Genomic DNA, 14,269 nt, shown 5'->3' with positions numbered 1-14,269 from the left:
GCTGGTTTTCCAAATTGATTTGCCTGGCACAGTGTTAACTCTCTGATGAGTGAACTTCCAGTGAGCATCATTCAGGCCATGTGGGGCAGGGGCTTTGTGGGGTGAGGGCTCACTCTTGAGAAGCACAGACTCTGTGCTTTTACAAATCAGGGGTCAGAATTCACAGGAAGTCATTCTGATTCACTGCAGTACATTTTCATAATTAGCAAGAATGGAATATGCTCTTGACTTGCAGTAAAAAAAAAAAAAAAATCCTTATGGTTTCTGTTGCCTGTAGTCTCCATTGCTTCCCAAAAAATTCGACAATTTCAGAATCAAAGGCCTCAGAGTTTACTGCTGGAACTCAGGACACTGGATCCAGCCCGTGTGAGAGCAGAACGTGGTAAAAGAGAGAAAGCAGGGTGATAGATCATCTGGGCTGTGTTTCATACTGGCCCCGCACCTGCTAGCTGGGTGACCTTGAGCTAGTCACTTAACGTCTCTGATACCCATTTTTCTCTTAGTGAAAGTGGCAATAATAACAGATCTAAGCCTCAGCAGGTATTGTCATGGGACTCATACTGTAATTCACAGTGCTTGGCATAGAGAAGATACTCAATAAATGTTAACTATTGTTATGGGTTGAATTGCACCTCCTCAAAATGCATATGTTGAAGTCCCTAGTACCTCGGAATGTGACTTGAATTGGAAATAGGATCATTGCAGTTGTAACTAGTTAAGCTAAGATACGGTTATACTGGAATAGGGTGGGCCCCTAATCCAGTACGACTGTCCTTATGAAAAGGGAAAATTTAGATGCAGGCATACACACAGGCAGAACGCCCTCTAAAAATTAGAATTGTGCTGCTGAAAGCCAAAACACACTACAAGCCAGGAGAGGGCCCTGCAACAGACCCTTCCCTGGCGCCTCCAGAGGCAGGGCCCTGCAGACACTTTGATCTTGGACTTCCAGCCTCCAGAACTGTGAGACAACACGTTTCTATTGCTGAAGCCGCTCTGTCTCTGGGACCTTATCACGGCAGCCCTGGGAAACTCACGCAGTTACTCTTGTTATTAATATCCCTGAAGAGAAGCAGACATGGAAAATGCCGAAGCTGCCCTGCTGCCTCTCAAAGACTAGAAGACGAGCCCAAGGCCAGGGTGCTTCTTCCTCCAGCACTCAGTAAGTGCTCACTTGGGCCCCTGCTCTGTGCCAGTGGACAAAACAGACAAAGGTCTCTGCTGTGGAGAAGGAGAGCTCCTCATGGGGTCACAGACAGTGTAACAAGGGAGTACCCCACACAGTGTTTTAGAAGGTGAAGGATGTTATGAGAAAACAGTAGAGCAGAGAAAGGGGAATGGAGAGACGGGGGCAGTTGCCATTTTAAATATTGTGGTCAGGCTCCAGGTGAGCCCAGCTGTCTGGGAAGAGCATGTCAGGCAAAAGAAGCTGCTGAAAGAAAAACCTTTGGGAAAGAGGGACACAGTGAACCTGAGCAGCTCGAAGGCAGATTAATTCAGGGCAGCCGAGGGCATGTAGGGTGGGTACGCCACCTATCAGGAGCTGCAACCTTTGATAGAGGGACAAAGCCAGGCAAAATGTCTCTGTAGAAAGTGAACCAAGAAACCAACCCCTGGCCTCATTCTCTTTCTTCTGCCTTCTGATTTCTGACCTCTGATTTCTGATTTCTGCTGAAGCCGCCTAGAGGTCAGAGGGCAGGGAGCTTGTTGCTTTGAGCCCATGGGTCTCCCTCTAGGACAGACAGCAAGAATCTGAGAGGTGACAGGGATGTCTGCAGCAGCCCAAGGCAGGGGCAAGGATGTGGCTGCCGCTTGAGGGGCCAAGGGGCTGGTGGGGGGGCATGGGGCTTGAGGGGATTCAAATATGGTTTGCAGATCTTTTCTCCCATTTTGTAGGTTTTCTCTTCACTCTTTTGATTGTTTTCTTTGCTGTCTATAAGGCTTTTAGTGGACAGGGGTGTTAAAAGGAGAGTGCCAGGTCATGCTTTAAATCCCTCTGACTGCTGTAGACAAAATAGATAATGGCAGAGGGTGACAAGGGTAGAAACAGAGAGCGTTGTCACAAGGCTTGGAGAGTGGCCGGTTTTCCCTGTGAATCATCACACTGACATGTGCTCTAGAACTGGCCTCGAAAGGACTGAGTTCAATTAATTTCCCTTGACAGACATTCCTTTTTCATTGATAAATAATGATTCTATGGCATTTCTATAGGTCACAGACTAGAAGAAACTACACCCTTCCTCCACTAAAATACTAGATCAAGTCCCCAGTTTATTTAACAAATGTTACAGGACCTTAGGAGAAATGAGGGTTGTAGCAAGCAGAAACAAAGCTAGATTTTCCCCTTGGCTCCCAACCCAAACCCCTGGGGGCCTGAGCTCATTCTGAGCTGGGTGGCATCACCAGAACTGAGAAGTTAAAACTCAGGCTAAATGGCTTTTCATGTTCAGAGCTTAGATCAAAAGCATTAGTGTTACCATTGCCTGAGCAGGAAGCAGGCAGAGAAATGTGGACTCTCGTTGATATGGTTTGGCTCTGTGTCCCCACCCAAATCTCACCTTGAATTATAGTTCCCACAATCCCCATGTGTCATGGGAGGGACCGGTGGGAGGTAATTGAATCATGGGAGCAGTTACCCTCATGCTGTTCTCATGATAGTGAGTGAGTTCTCATGAGATCTGATGGTTTTATAAGGGACTTCCCCCTTCACTGGGCACTCATTCTTCTCCTTCCTGCCACCACATGAAGAAGGATGAGTTTTCTTCCCCTTCCACCATGATTGTAAGTTTTCTGAGGCCTCCCCAGCCCTGTGGAACTTTGTCAATTAAACCTCTTTCCTTTGTAAACTACCCAGTCTTCGGCAGTTCTTTATAGCAGCATGAGAATGAACTAATACTTCTGGTTATGACAGGTCATCCTCATGGGTTGAGGACTGGGTGGGGATGAGGAAGGGAAGAAACAGAGTCAGTGCCCCAGCATCCCCAAGCAGAAAAGGTGGGGTTTTGCCCTGGAAGCACATTCCCCTGCAGTTTCCACTCCCACCCACCCCAAGCTCTGAATAATATCTTTTAAGTAAGTAGCTCTATTTTTGAGTTTGGCCAAGGACATACCCACAAGTCCGTTCCTGCAGCTCACCCTCTGACTCTTGGGATGTGCTCCTGAGTCTTTACTTCCCACCAAATTTTCCTGATTTACTCCCCATCCCTCTGATAACATCCTTTGGCTCCCCTGTGTCCGGCCCCACCAGCTTCACTCACCAAAGGAAAGTGTGGATGTGGCTCATGGAGTGCAGGGTGGAGACAGCATTTACCATCCCCTTGTGTCAGTTCTAAGTGGCGGCTGTTCCCACTGCCCACTGCCCTCTGCCAACTCGATGCTCCTGCTATGGAAGCCCTGACTCCTAAGTCATCTGGACATCCAGTGTCTCTTTCTCTGCTCCTTGAAGAGCTAATTTTTTTTCTACTTGCCCAAATTTCCAAGAACAATATGAATGTATCCTCACAAACCTGTTTAGAACCACATTTTGCCTTTTTTGAGAAGAGTAAGAGCGTGAGGGGGAGTGCTTCACTTAGAAACTGCAGAAGCTACGGCCTCAAGCCAAGCTTGTAAAGTGACCCAAGTGGAGGAGACGTCCACAGGACTGGAGAACTTGGAAAAGCCTGTCTGCTGCCAGCCTTTCCTTCCATCCCAGTTGGCATGGGATGGAAGGAAAACCCATGTCTGTTTTGCACTTTGGCTGAAATATCTCAAGACATTTTAATTTGTTATACTTAGAGATCATGGGCCACCCTGGGATGATCATTATTTAAAATGCAACTCTCATTTCTCACACCTTTGGCCCAAACAGATACACCGATACCTTTTATGCACATTCATCTTTTAAGCAGAAATTCCCAAAAAAGTTTGTTTCATTGAATTATATTCCGTTTTTAACTTAGAGAGAGGCTGTCCCAAGCAGAAAATTGTTTCTGGCACTCTGTCCTCTGAACATAAATTTTAAAATTTCACTAACTTGCAATAACCACAGCTTTCCAAGGTCTTGGCTTCTTTTTAGAGAGATTTGTGAAAGTAAAGATTAGCCTTTGCATGTTTAAAACAGGATTACCAGCAGCTAAAAGTAATACTGGAATGTGAAATTTCTTTTCATGTATTGTACCTTGGCCTTCTGTTCTCTGCGGAGGGAGCTGCGTCAGTGATAATCACACCATTCTCTGCTCCTTTCTCCCATCCTTTTGCAGCTAAAACTTTGACAATAATCCAACTTCTGAGTAGAAAGTCACCAATTGCTCATGTGCCAAGAGTTCCTCAGGTACTCCTCCATTCCAACATGTCAGGATTAGGAAACAGCTGTTTGGGATGCCTGCGGGGTGGCCCTCATCTGGGCCACATCTTGCCCCAGCATTTACATTTCTCTCTGAAAGAGTCTCAGTTGTCTGCACCGCTTTGGCTGAGTTATTAGGGGAAACCTCATAGAGTTGCTTTAAAATGTAAATTTGAAAGAGAGAAAGAGAGAGAGAGGGAGGGAGGGAGAGAGAGAGTGTGTGTCATGCATCATGTTTAAAGAAATGGCCATAGTAGTTGTCATGCATTCAATACCATTAATGGTTGCTCAACGGAGTAGGGCTCTAGTAAAGCCTGTTGAGGAAATCACACCAGCTGACTAAAGAGGGAGCTCTTGCCTTTGGCTGGGATCCCTGCAGGGAGCAGTCAGACAGGACCTCCTGAGGGAGGCAGAGCCCAACCAACAGGGCTTCCTCCTGGTAGGCTTCTAGGGCCCCTGCGCACAGTCAGTCCACACGGCCCACAGACCCAGAAGCATCAAGCCAGGCAAGGATGGGGATTATGTAAATCAGAAGAATTTAAAAAGGCCCCGGCCTGGAGTTGGACACAGAGAATGGGGCGTCTTCTACGACCAAAAGGCTGGCACAGGAAAGAACTCATGTAGGACGCTGTAGTCCCTGAGAAAGTCAGGAACTCCTGCCATGCACGGAGTACCGCATGCAGTTTATATAGAGAGATATACACATTGAATACAATATAGACAATGAGCAATAAATAAAGTGTATATAAAGTAATGTATATGAAATAATATGAAAGCACATTACATCAGATTTGGACACTTTAATTGAGATAAATTTGAGATAAATTAAATTTTAGGCGATATTTTCTTGCCCTCCAGCTCTTCCTTTTTAAAATGTTGTTTATTGTCATATAATAGTTGTACATATTTGGAGACTACCTTCCTTCTTTTTTTTACATACATTCAATCATTTAGCAGGCAACATTACAAGCCCTGCCCTCCATCAGGTGTTAGCTCCTTGTGTTGGTTTGCCCAGGCTGCCAAAACAATGTGCCACAAACTACGTGGCTTAAACAACAGGAATTTATTGCATCACAGTTCTCAAGGCCAGAAGCCTGAGAGCAAAGCATCAGCAGTGCTCATTTGTCCTGAGGGCTGTGAGGGAGAATGTCCCGTGCCTCTCTCCCAGCTTCCAGGAGCTTGCAGGTGATCTTGGGTGTTTCTTAGTTGGCAGAAGCATCATCCCAACCCCTGCCTCATCTTCAGATGGCATTCTGTCTGTGTATGTCTTTTTTTGTTTTTGGTTTTTCTGAGGTGGAATGTCTCACTCTGTCACCCAGGCTGGAATGCAGTAGCACAATCTCAGCTCACTGCAACCTTTGCATCCCAGTTCCAGCAATTCAACCTCCCTCCTGCCTCAGCCTCCCGTGTAGCTGGGATTACAGGCATGCACCACCACACCTGGCTACTTTTTATATTTTTTTTAGTGGAGACAGGGTTTCATCATGTTGGCCAGGCTGGTCTCGAACTCCTGACCTCAAGTAATCCACCCATTTTGGCCTCCCAAAGTGCTGGGATTACAGGCCTGTGTGCATGTCTGTCTCCGTGTCCATACTTTCCCTTTTCCATTGGCTCAAGGACACCAGTCATCATGGATTGAGGCCCATCCAAATGATGTCATTTTAACTGAATCACCTAAAACTAAAGACCCTATTCCCAAACAAGGTCACATTCTAGGGAATAGGAGATTAGGATTCCAATATTTCCTTTTTTGAGAGAATGCAATTCAGCCCATAAAGCTCCCCAAGGGCAGAGACTCCTGGCTCTGTCTTCTCTGTGCCCCAGTGCCAGTGCCGTTGGAGGCTCTCAGTGACCTCAGGCAGCTCACACAAATGAAGGGAGAAAAACTTTGGGAGCATGTGCATATTCTTTTGATAAATGTGAATGTGTATTTGCCTCAGAAACACTGGGGAGAGGAAGTAGAGCACAAAGGTTAAGAGCAAGACTCTGGAGCCAGAGTGCCTAGACTTGAATTCTGACTCACTGTGCAACCTTAGCCAGGTTGCTAAACCTCTCTGAGCCTCAAGTTCTGGATATAATAGTGGATGATAACAGCACCTACCCCAAGAAAATGTAATCAGAGTTAAGTTATTAATATATATAAAGCAGCCGGAACCATTCCTGGTACATAGCAAGGATTGTAACAATGTTCAAACATGGGAATAAAGACAGCATGAGATTGGCATAAGGGCAGCCCCACAGATCAATGGAACAGAATTGAACCCAGAAAACAAAAAGTTGCTGAAGTAATTCAATGAGGAAAGGATAGTCTTTTCAACAAGTAGTGTCATAAAAAGTAGATATCCACATGGAAAAATGTGAATGGCAACCCTTATTATACCATACAAAAAATTAACTCAAAATGGACCACGTATCTAGACATAACAGCTAAACTCTAAAACTTCTAGAAGCAAAGGAGAAAGTTTTGCAACATTAGGATAGGAAAGATACAGAATCACAAACCATTTTTCAAATGATACATTGGATTTCATCAAAATTAAAAACTGTGACTATTTAAAAGGTATTGTTAAGGAGATAAAAAGGTAAGTCACAGACATGGAGAACATACCTATAAAACACATTTGAGAGGGGACGTGAATTCAGAATACATAAAGAACTCTTAAAACTCAAAAATAAGACCAACTGCCCACTTGAAAATGAGCAAAATATATGAACACATGCTTTACCAAAGAAGAGTTCCAAAACATCAAAAAGCACATGAAAAGATGTTCAACATTGTTACTGTCACCAGGGAAATTAAAGCTAAAACCAACAGTGAGATACCATTGTTCACCAAAATGGTGACAAAAATTTAAATGGTTGATATAATACCACGTGTTGCCAAGGATGTGGAGTAACAGGAAGGCTCATCCACTGCTGGTGGGAACGTATAATGGCACAACCCCTTCAGATAACATTTTAGCAGTTTCTTATAAAGGTTTTACCCATCCAACTCAGTCATTCCACTTATACATATTTACCCAAGAGAAATCAATGCACAAGTCTACATGAAGACTCAATAATCATAATGGTTTTATTTCTCAGAGCTGAAAATTGGAAACAGCTATTGGGTCAACAGGTGAATGGAGAAACAAATTTTGGTATATCCATGCAATGGAATACTGGTCAGCAATACAAAAGAACTGTTGATATGTACTACAAGAAGGATGAATCTCAAAAACACTGCAATAAGCAATATGAAATGATAAATTGAATCCTTGTGCTGGAAAGCAGATCGGAGGTTGCCTGGAGTTGGGGGAAGAGACACAAGATAATTCTGGGAAGTGATGGAAATGTTCAATATCCTAATTGTAGTTGTGGTTATAAGGTATATACATTTGTCAAAACATACAAGACTGTGCAATTCAAATGGGTACATTAGACTGAATGAAAACTATACCTTTATAAAGCTGCTTCTTAAAATCCTAACCAGAACAAAAGGTTCCCATTATTATTTCACCAGAGGTCCCAGCCCTGTGGGGAAGGGCACTGGGTGCTGGGTGAATGGCTGCTGAGTGGATGGGTGACCCCATGGCTCCAGAGTCCCCAGAGGGGGTTTCCTGGGAGCATTAGGATTTTGACAGTCATCCCCAGCTGACATCAGTAGCCTTCAGTCTGCTGTTCGTCTGAGTTAATGTCTTCACTCATGATTTTAATGTCAAGTGGAAATACCACATTCGCTCTAATCCCTTCCAACAGGCTGCACTTTAACTGGACTTAAAGGAGGGAGGGAGGAAGAACAGAGCCGGGAGACTGATTGTCAGATGGGAGGGTTGTTTTTATCCCTTCTTTCTCTTTCAAAGCTGTTTCCCTGGTGTCTTCCTAGACCATCTTTAAAGATCATTTCCAAATCAGGGAGAATGTGTTCAGCCTTTCATTGGCTCAAGTTACTGGTTCATCAAGAGACTTTAGGGAAACGAAACAAAAAGCCACATGTCCCTCACCCCACCCTTTCCAAAGCATTTGAACGTCAGCATCATGGTGTAAGATAATGGTTCTCAACTGACTTTTGTAAGTGCACTTTCTGACTCTGAAATTGTGGGTGGTGCACTTGAAACTCTTTTTTAAAAACTTCAAAATACTGAAATCAGTAAACATATATGTTAATTTCCGTAAAACAACGTAACACATGATGAGCTTAGTGTAACAATATAACACATATTAATCTCATTATAACAATGTAACACGTGCTGATCTCCCTATGACAATGTAACACATGCTGATCGCAATGTAATAATATCTCCCAGCAACTGTGATGCTCTTCCATGGCACATTCTGTTGTCATTTCAGCACCAGGTCACTGGATACTCTAATCCAACTCCCCTAAGAAGCTTAGGAGACAAAGTTCCTGCATATTCCAGTTATGAACAACCTTCATTTTCAGCAACAGCTTAACTTTTGGCTCTGTCCTGTTAGCCACAAGAAAAGCTGTGACATCTTTAGATTGTACCAAAACCATATTTTACACAGTTATGAAAAAATGCCAGTATGGGTATTGGAAATATTTGGTGATTTGGAAAGAATAAAGACATAATACAGGGGACAGAGATTTGCATCCAACACTTCAACTAAATCTACTGTTTGGTGTTTTTAAGTCAAAACTCTCCAGAGAAAATCAGGAAAACTGACAGGCAAATAAAATAATAATCACATATTCCCCCAACCAGAGTTAGCCATTATAAACTATTTCTGCATATATTTTTCCAGGGTGTATTAGCTTAACATAATTGTAATTGATATTATATAACTACATGTTTTAGTATATACAGATTTATGTCCTACTCTTTTCGCCTAAGATTGTACCCTGAGAATTTTTCTATACCATTTTACAATTCTTTAAAGTATGTTAATTTCTACATATTTACCATCTAAATATTCCAGTATTTATTTAACTAATTGTTGGTGGATTTCTAGATTATTTCTATTTCCCCAGTAGTATAAATAACACACCAACAAAGATCCTTGTCCATGCATCTTTGACCAAACATCTATTTCCTTAGGATCAATGCCCAGAAGGTGAGTGACTGAGTCCAAGGGTGTGGACATTTGCAACTGCCCCTTGGTGTAAAACAGCATCTATCCCACTTCCTTCTCTCTGAATAGTTAGCCCTGGGTGACTTTTGGTAAATCCCATAATCACTCTTGGCCTCTGATCCTGGGCCCAGATCACTGAGAGTGCTACGCCAAGATTAACATGTGTTGTGCTGAGATTAACATGTGTTGCATTGTTACACTGAAATTAGTATGAGTTACACAGAGATAAGCATAATCTCTCTGGGCCCATAATTTCATAATCTCTCTAAGCCCCTGATATCTCTGGGCCTTTTCTCCCATTACCTTTGCGGGGGTCCCTCCTGGCACTAGGACCCAGCTCCCTTGCCCATGTTGCACTGGACCTGGCACAGCAGCCCCATCAGTGTCTCCTCTGTGATGAAACCCAGCTCATGAGGGCCTAAGAGGAAGGGATGCTTTAAATGCAGGTTTCTCTCTGTCTCCCTCCTTCCCTCACTCCCTCCCTCCCTCCCTCCCTCCCTCATTCTCTCCCTCCGTCCCTCTCTGCCTCCCCCCCTCTCTCTTTCTCAGAAGCTGTTGGTCATTGCTTCCCTCCTGACTCTCACTGGGCCTGACTTCCCTCCCCACTTCCCACCAAGTGAAGTTACTGTCCCTCAATATTCTCGAACCTCATTGCCCTCCCCGCCCTCCCCCTGCAAATGAGAATCATTCTGCCTACGTTATAAAGACAGACCTTCCCTCCCTCAGCAAACACTTACGCCACACCTGTCAGGTATTCTTCCAGGCTCTGGGAAAGCAAAGATGAAGGCTCCTAGCCTTCAAGTGAAGAAAGAGAATCAGAGAGCCAGGAATGCGGAGTGGGGAGGGGGTGGGGGGGCAGAAAAGTGATCAGTGCCCTTGTTCGGGTCCAGGAGCTGGACCAGGTGGGACACTGGGCTGTTACCAAGTGGTGGCATTGTCTGTTTCTAGTTTAATGTCAAGAAAATATAATGTCACAACAACAGAAAAGATTTTGTAGGTGATCCCAGCTTTGCCACTTACCAGCCATGTGACCCTGGACAAGTTTCCAAAGACTCTGTGCCTCTGTTCTTTTACCTGTAAAATGGAGCAAATAATAGAACCTACTCAAAATTATTGTCAGGATTAAATGAGTTGCTGCATGAAAAGTGCTTCATACAGTGCTTGGCACATAGTAGATGCTCAGTAAATGATCGTTAGCTATTGGTATCTAGACTAACTCCATTATCATCAGAAAAGATGAGAAATTAAGACATGGAAGGGTTAATTAACTTGTTCAAGGCCACACAGCCAGCTACGGGTAAGAGTTGGGACTAGACCCTCAGGGCGCTCCTTAGTTAAAATGAATAATATATTTCCTGCCATTTATTGGCAACTTCTTTTGTTCATGAGTCTATTTCAGGCATCATGAGTTCTTTCGCTTTATCTCACAGCTACCCTGCAAAAATGGTATTATCATTCTCATTTTCCAGGTGGGGAAACTGAGACTTGGAAAAGCTGAATAACCTGTCCTGGGTGCAAAGAAGGCTAAGTGGCAAAGCCAGGAATTCAGCTCAGATCGCCCATCTTCAGGCTTTTGTGCCCCTGGATGTCACCTGTGCTCTGTTCCACTGGGCCAGGTTTCTAGGAGGCCAAGTTTAAAGGCTTGAGTCTGCCCTTCTTCCCTAAGCACCCAGGAGAAAGGCATTTCTGACCAGAAGTCTTGGATGCTTTTAGAGACATGTGGTCATCAGCCAGGCACATTTTCCTCCCAGGCCTCTGACTTTCTGGGCCAGCACCCTCCGTTCCCCTCAACATTCATGCCTAGGTGACTGAGAGGTCCATGGCCCCAGGCAGCACTACATGGCCGGGGTGCTCAGCTGACCCACAGGGCTATGCCCTTCGGACAGGCAGCTGTCACTCACCCCTCAGTGCCGGCTCTGCCCAGCAGAACAACAGCCCATGCTAAGCTTGGGGGAGAACGCCCATTGCCTAGACGGCTTCTCACCTGCCTCCCTCTAAGGAGCAGGGTATGAGGAAAGAGGAACAGGTAGAGGGCACTGGGGTCCCTGCAGCTGGGTTCCATTGTGGAGAAACCCTGAGGCTTTGGGGAAGGATTGCAACTGTTCGTCTCAGTGCTGCGACCTTCGCACCGTCACCTGAAGCTGACAGGCAGGAGCCATGTGTGCTCTGGCTTCATGGCCCTCAGCAGCGTCACTGCTTCCCCTTGTCCAAGCCAAATGACTGTCGTGATGGGGACCATCCAGCCCCAAAACCTTTTCCCCCACTAATCCCTCTGCCTGACAAGCTCTCCACATCTCTGTCTGCTACTGCCTCCTCCAGGAAGCCTCGCCTGATTGCCTCATTGAGAAAAGCCATGGATTCTGATTCATTCTGGGCTCAATTTCTGGCCCTCTCTCACCTACTTGCTCTGTGGTGTCTGCTGTTATCTCACCTCTCTGACCCTCCGTGTTCTCTTTTTGTGATATGGAGCATGAGAGGAGGATACCTCACATAATCCGAGTACCTAACCTGTGTGTTGAGTGCAGTCTCTTATTTAACACACCCTTCCACTCCAGACACTCTTGTTGAAGGATATTTTGATTCTCTTGTCACAGATAAAGGCCCTGGGGCTTTGGGAAGTGAAGTCACATGCCAAAGTTCGTGCATCTGGAAAATAGAAAAGCCGGAATATAAACCCAGGTTTTCCTGTCTCTGACATTTGGCTACAATTACTCTTTCAGTCATTGGCAGTTGAGGAGCGGTTTCCTGACCAAGTGGACAAGGGGCACAGGGGCCAGCCAGATGGAGGTCAGTGACAGTCCTAGGCTGAGGGAAGCTGGCTTCGAGGACACAGCTTTAGGGACTTCCCCAGGGACTCCCCACATCACATCCCACAATGAAATTGACTTCCCCAGACACAGGCAGACTGGAAAACGACATGGGCTTCTCTGCCTACTCCCACCCCTTTGCCCCGCTGTGGGTGCCTACCCCTATGAAACCCACAACATGGAGACACAGAGGAGTCACCTTCCATGCAGGCTGCCTCTGAAGGAGGAGAAGGGCTGTGGTGACCATATCCATCCAGTTCCTTCTCCCAAACTCCCTATTGGAGGAGTCCACCATAGCAAGGAAGATTCGGAGGAGAGTGCTCGTTATTAATGCTGTAGGTGCTCAAGAATTGTGACTTTCTCTCCCTCACTTTTTCCTTTCTCATAAAGAGCATTGCTTCAGGGCTGTGGCCATAAAGAAGGTGGCCCAACTGTCTCAGGGTCAAAGCCGGTTTTTAATCATGATGCCATTGCCGGTTCCCAGTGCCACATTCCCCTGTTGTGGTTAGAAATGGAATAATAGCTCTCTCTCTCTCTCTTTTACCCTGGACTAGGGTTTGGTCATTGAGCACCTGGGACGGAGACCCCTCCTCATTGGTGGCTTTGGGCTCATGGCCCTCTTCTTTGGGACCCTCACCATCACGCTGACCCTGCAGGTGAGACGATGTGCTTGTCACATTTGAGGGAGATAAGCATGGAGCTGACTTCTGGCTTCATCGTTTTGGGGCCTTTGATTTGTGGGTTCATACTTCTACAGAAAACACTTGTGATAAAGCTCTCCCCGGGGGCATCTCATCTCTGGAGCTGCTGAGGGTCTCAGTGAAGAGGGTTTGGTGAGGGGTCCTTGGACTGGGAGATGAGAGACCTGACTTCTGGTCCTGTCACTCCCGCTGATGAGCTGTGTGATCTTGGGCAAGACACTTTCCCTCTCTGAGCCTCAGTTCACCCATCTATGGAATAGAAGAGCTTGCACTAGACAACCCTAAGGTGCTCCTTCCAGCTGTCACCTCCCAGCATGAGTGCCAGGTGCTGCATATCAGCCACTTCCCCAGTTGTCACAATTTTAGGAACCGTGGCTCTGGAGCCAGACAGCCTGTGTGGACCCTGGCTTTTCCTTACTTGTAATGAAACTTTAGCAAGTCAGCTCCTCTCCGGGCCTCATCTCTAAAATGGAACAGTCGTCCCTTCATCCAGGGGTGTTGTGGGATGAAATGAGAAAATGCACTGAAAGCACTTGGAACAAGCACTCAGTGGATGTCCATGAAGGAGGAGGGGTGGCGATGTACTTCATCCTTGCAACATCAGTATTTTTTTCTTTTGTGGAGATAAGGAAACTGAGGGATAAATATAAATAAATAAGCTTCCCAAGGTTACACCACCAAAAGGTGGCAATTAGATCCCCGGATCCTGGGCTTCTGCCCCCTGCGTGGCTCAGGGCAGCTTGCAGTAACTGAACACTGCCTCAGTACCTCCAACTCATCTTGGTGCCATGGGAGGCGTGAAGCAAGGTTGCAGCAATTGATTAATCTTTGCATTTTTCAAAAATGCATCTGGAAATTGATAGGTGCACGTTTTGATCACCTGTCAAATGTCTTAGTGGCCCAAATGTTTCTAGAAGGAGGCACTGTTAGCATGGTGGTGGCTGATGGGTGCCCTTTGAAGAGGTGGGGCTGGCAAGCACGCTGACCGGCAGGAGGTGGAAGCATTGCCTTCAGGGACAATGTGCTGGCAGACGCAGTTCCTTCCTGACAGCCAGGCCCAAGCTGTCCCAAGCTCCAGCATCTTTACAGTCCTTCAAAGTTCTCAGGAAGCCAGTTAGGCGATGTTCCAGGCCATTGTCTTTCTGAAACTTGTGTCAGAAGTTTAAAAGGAAAGCCTGAAGCCCACAAACCCCATCTAAGCCTCATTTCACAAGGTTTCAGAGCTGTTCTTGGCTTGGCCACCCTTGTCTCCTCCAGTGCCCCACACCCTGCCCCCGGCAGCTCCTAAAGGAGCCTGGCAGTTTCCTCTCCTAGGGCTCTTCTGTGCTTGGCTAGCTTCTCCTTGCTTTCTGGACTCAGGAGGCATT

The 14,269-nt window shown here is 45.8% G+C and overlaps 1 protein-coding gene across 3 annotated transcripts in view; it reads left to right on the top strand.

Annotated features, from left to right (window-relative positions):
- Positions 1-14,269, top strand: part of SLC2A9 (solute carrier family 2 member 9) — a 240,673-nt gene that overhangs the window by 117,796 nt on the left and 108,608 nt on the right. For all 3 annotated transcript variants that reach the window (XM_055385499.2, XM_019025258.4, XM_004038433.5), the window contains exon 9: positions 12,756-12,857. In XM_055385499.2, coding sequence (XP_055241474.2) covers positions 12,756-12,857 — 102 coding nt within the window. The remainder of the gene's footprint in view (positions 1-12,755; positions 12,858-14,269) is intronic.

The sequence above is a fragment of the Gorilla gorilla genome, chromosome 3, assembly GCF_029281585.2.
Source record: "Gorilla gorilla gorilla isolate KB3781 chromosome 3, NHGRI_mGorGor1-v2.1_pri, whole genome shotgun sequence".
NCBI lineage: Eukaryota > Metazoa > Chordata > Mammalia > Primates > Hominidae > Gorilla > Gorilla gorilla.
The sequence above is the reverse complement of the archived record's forward strand: the minus strand, read 5'-3'. Positions and strand labels throughout refer to the sequence as shown.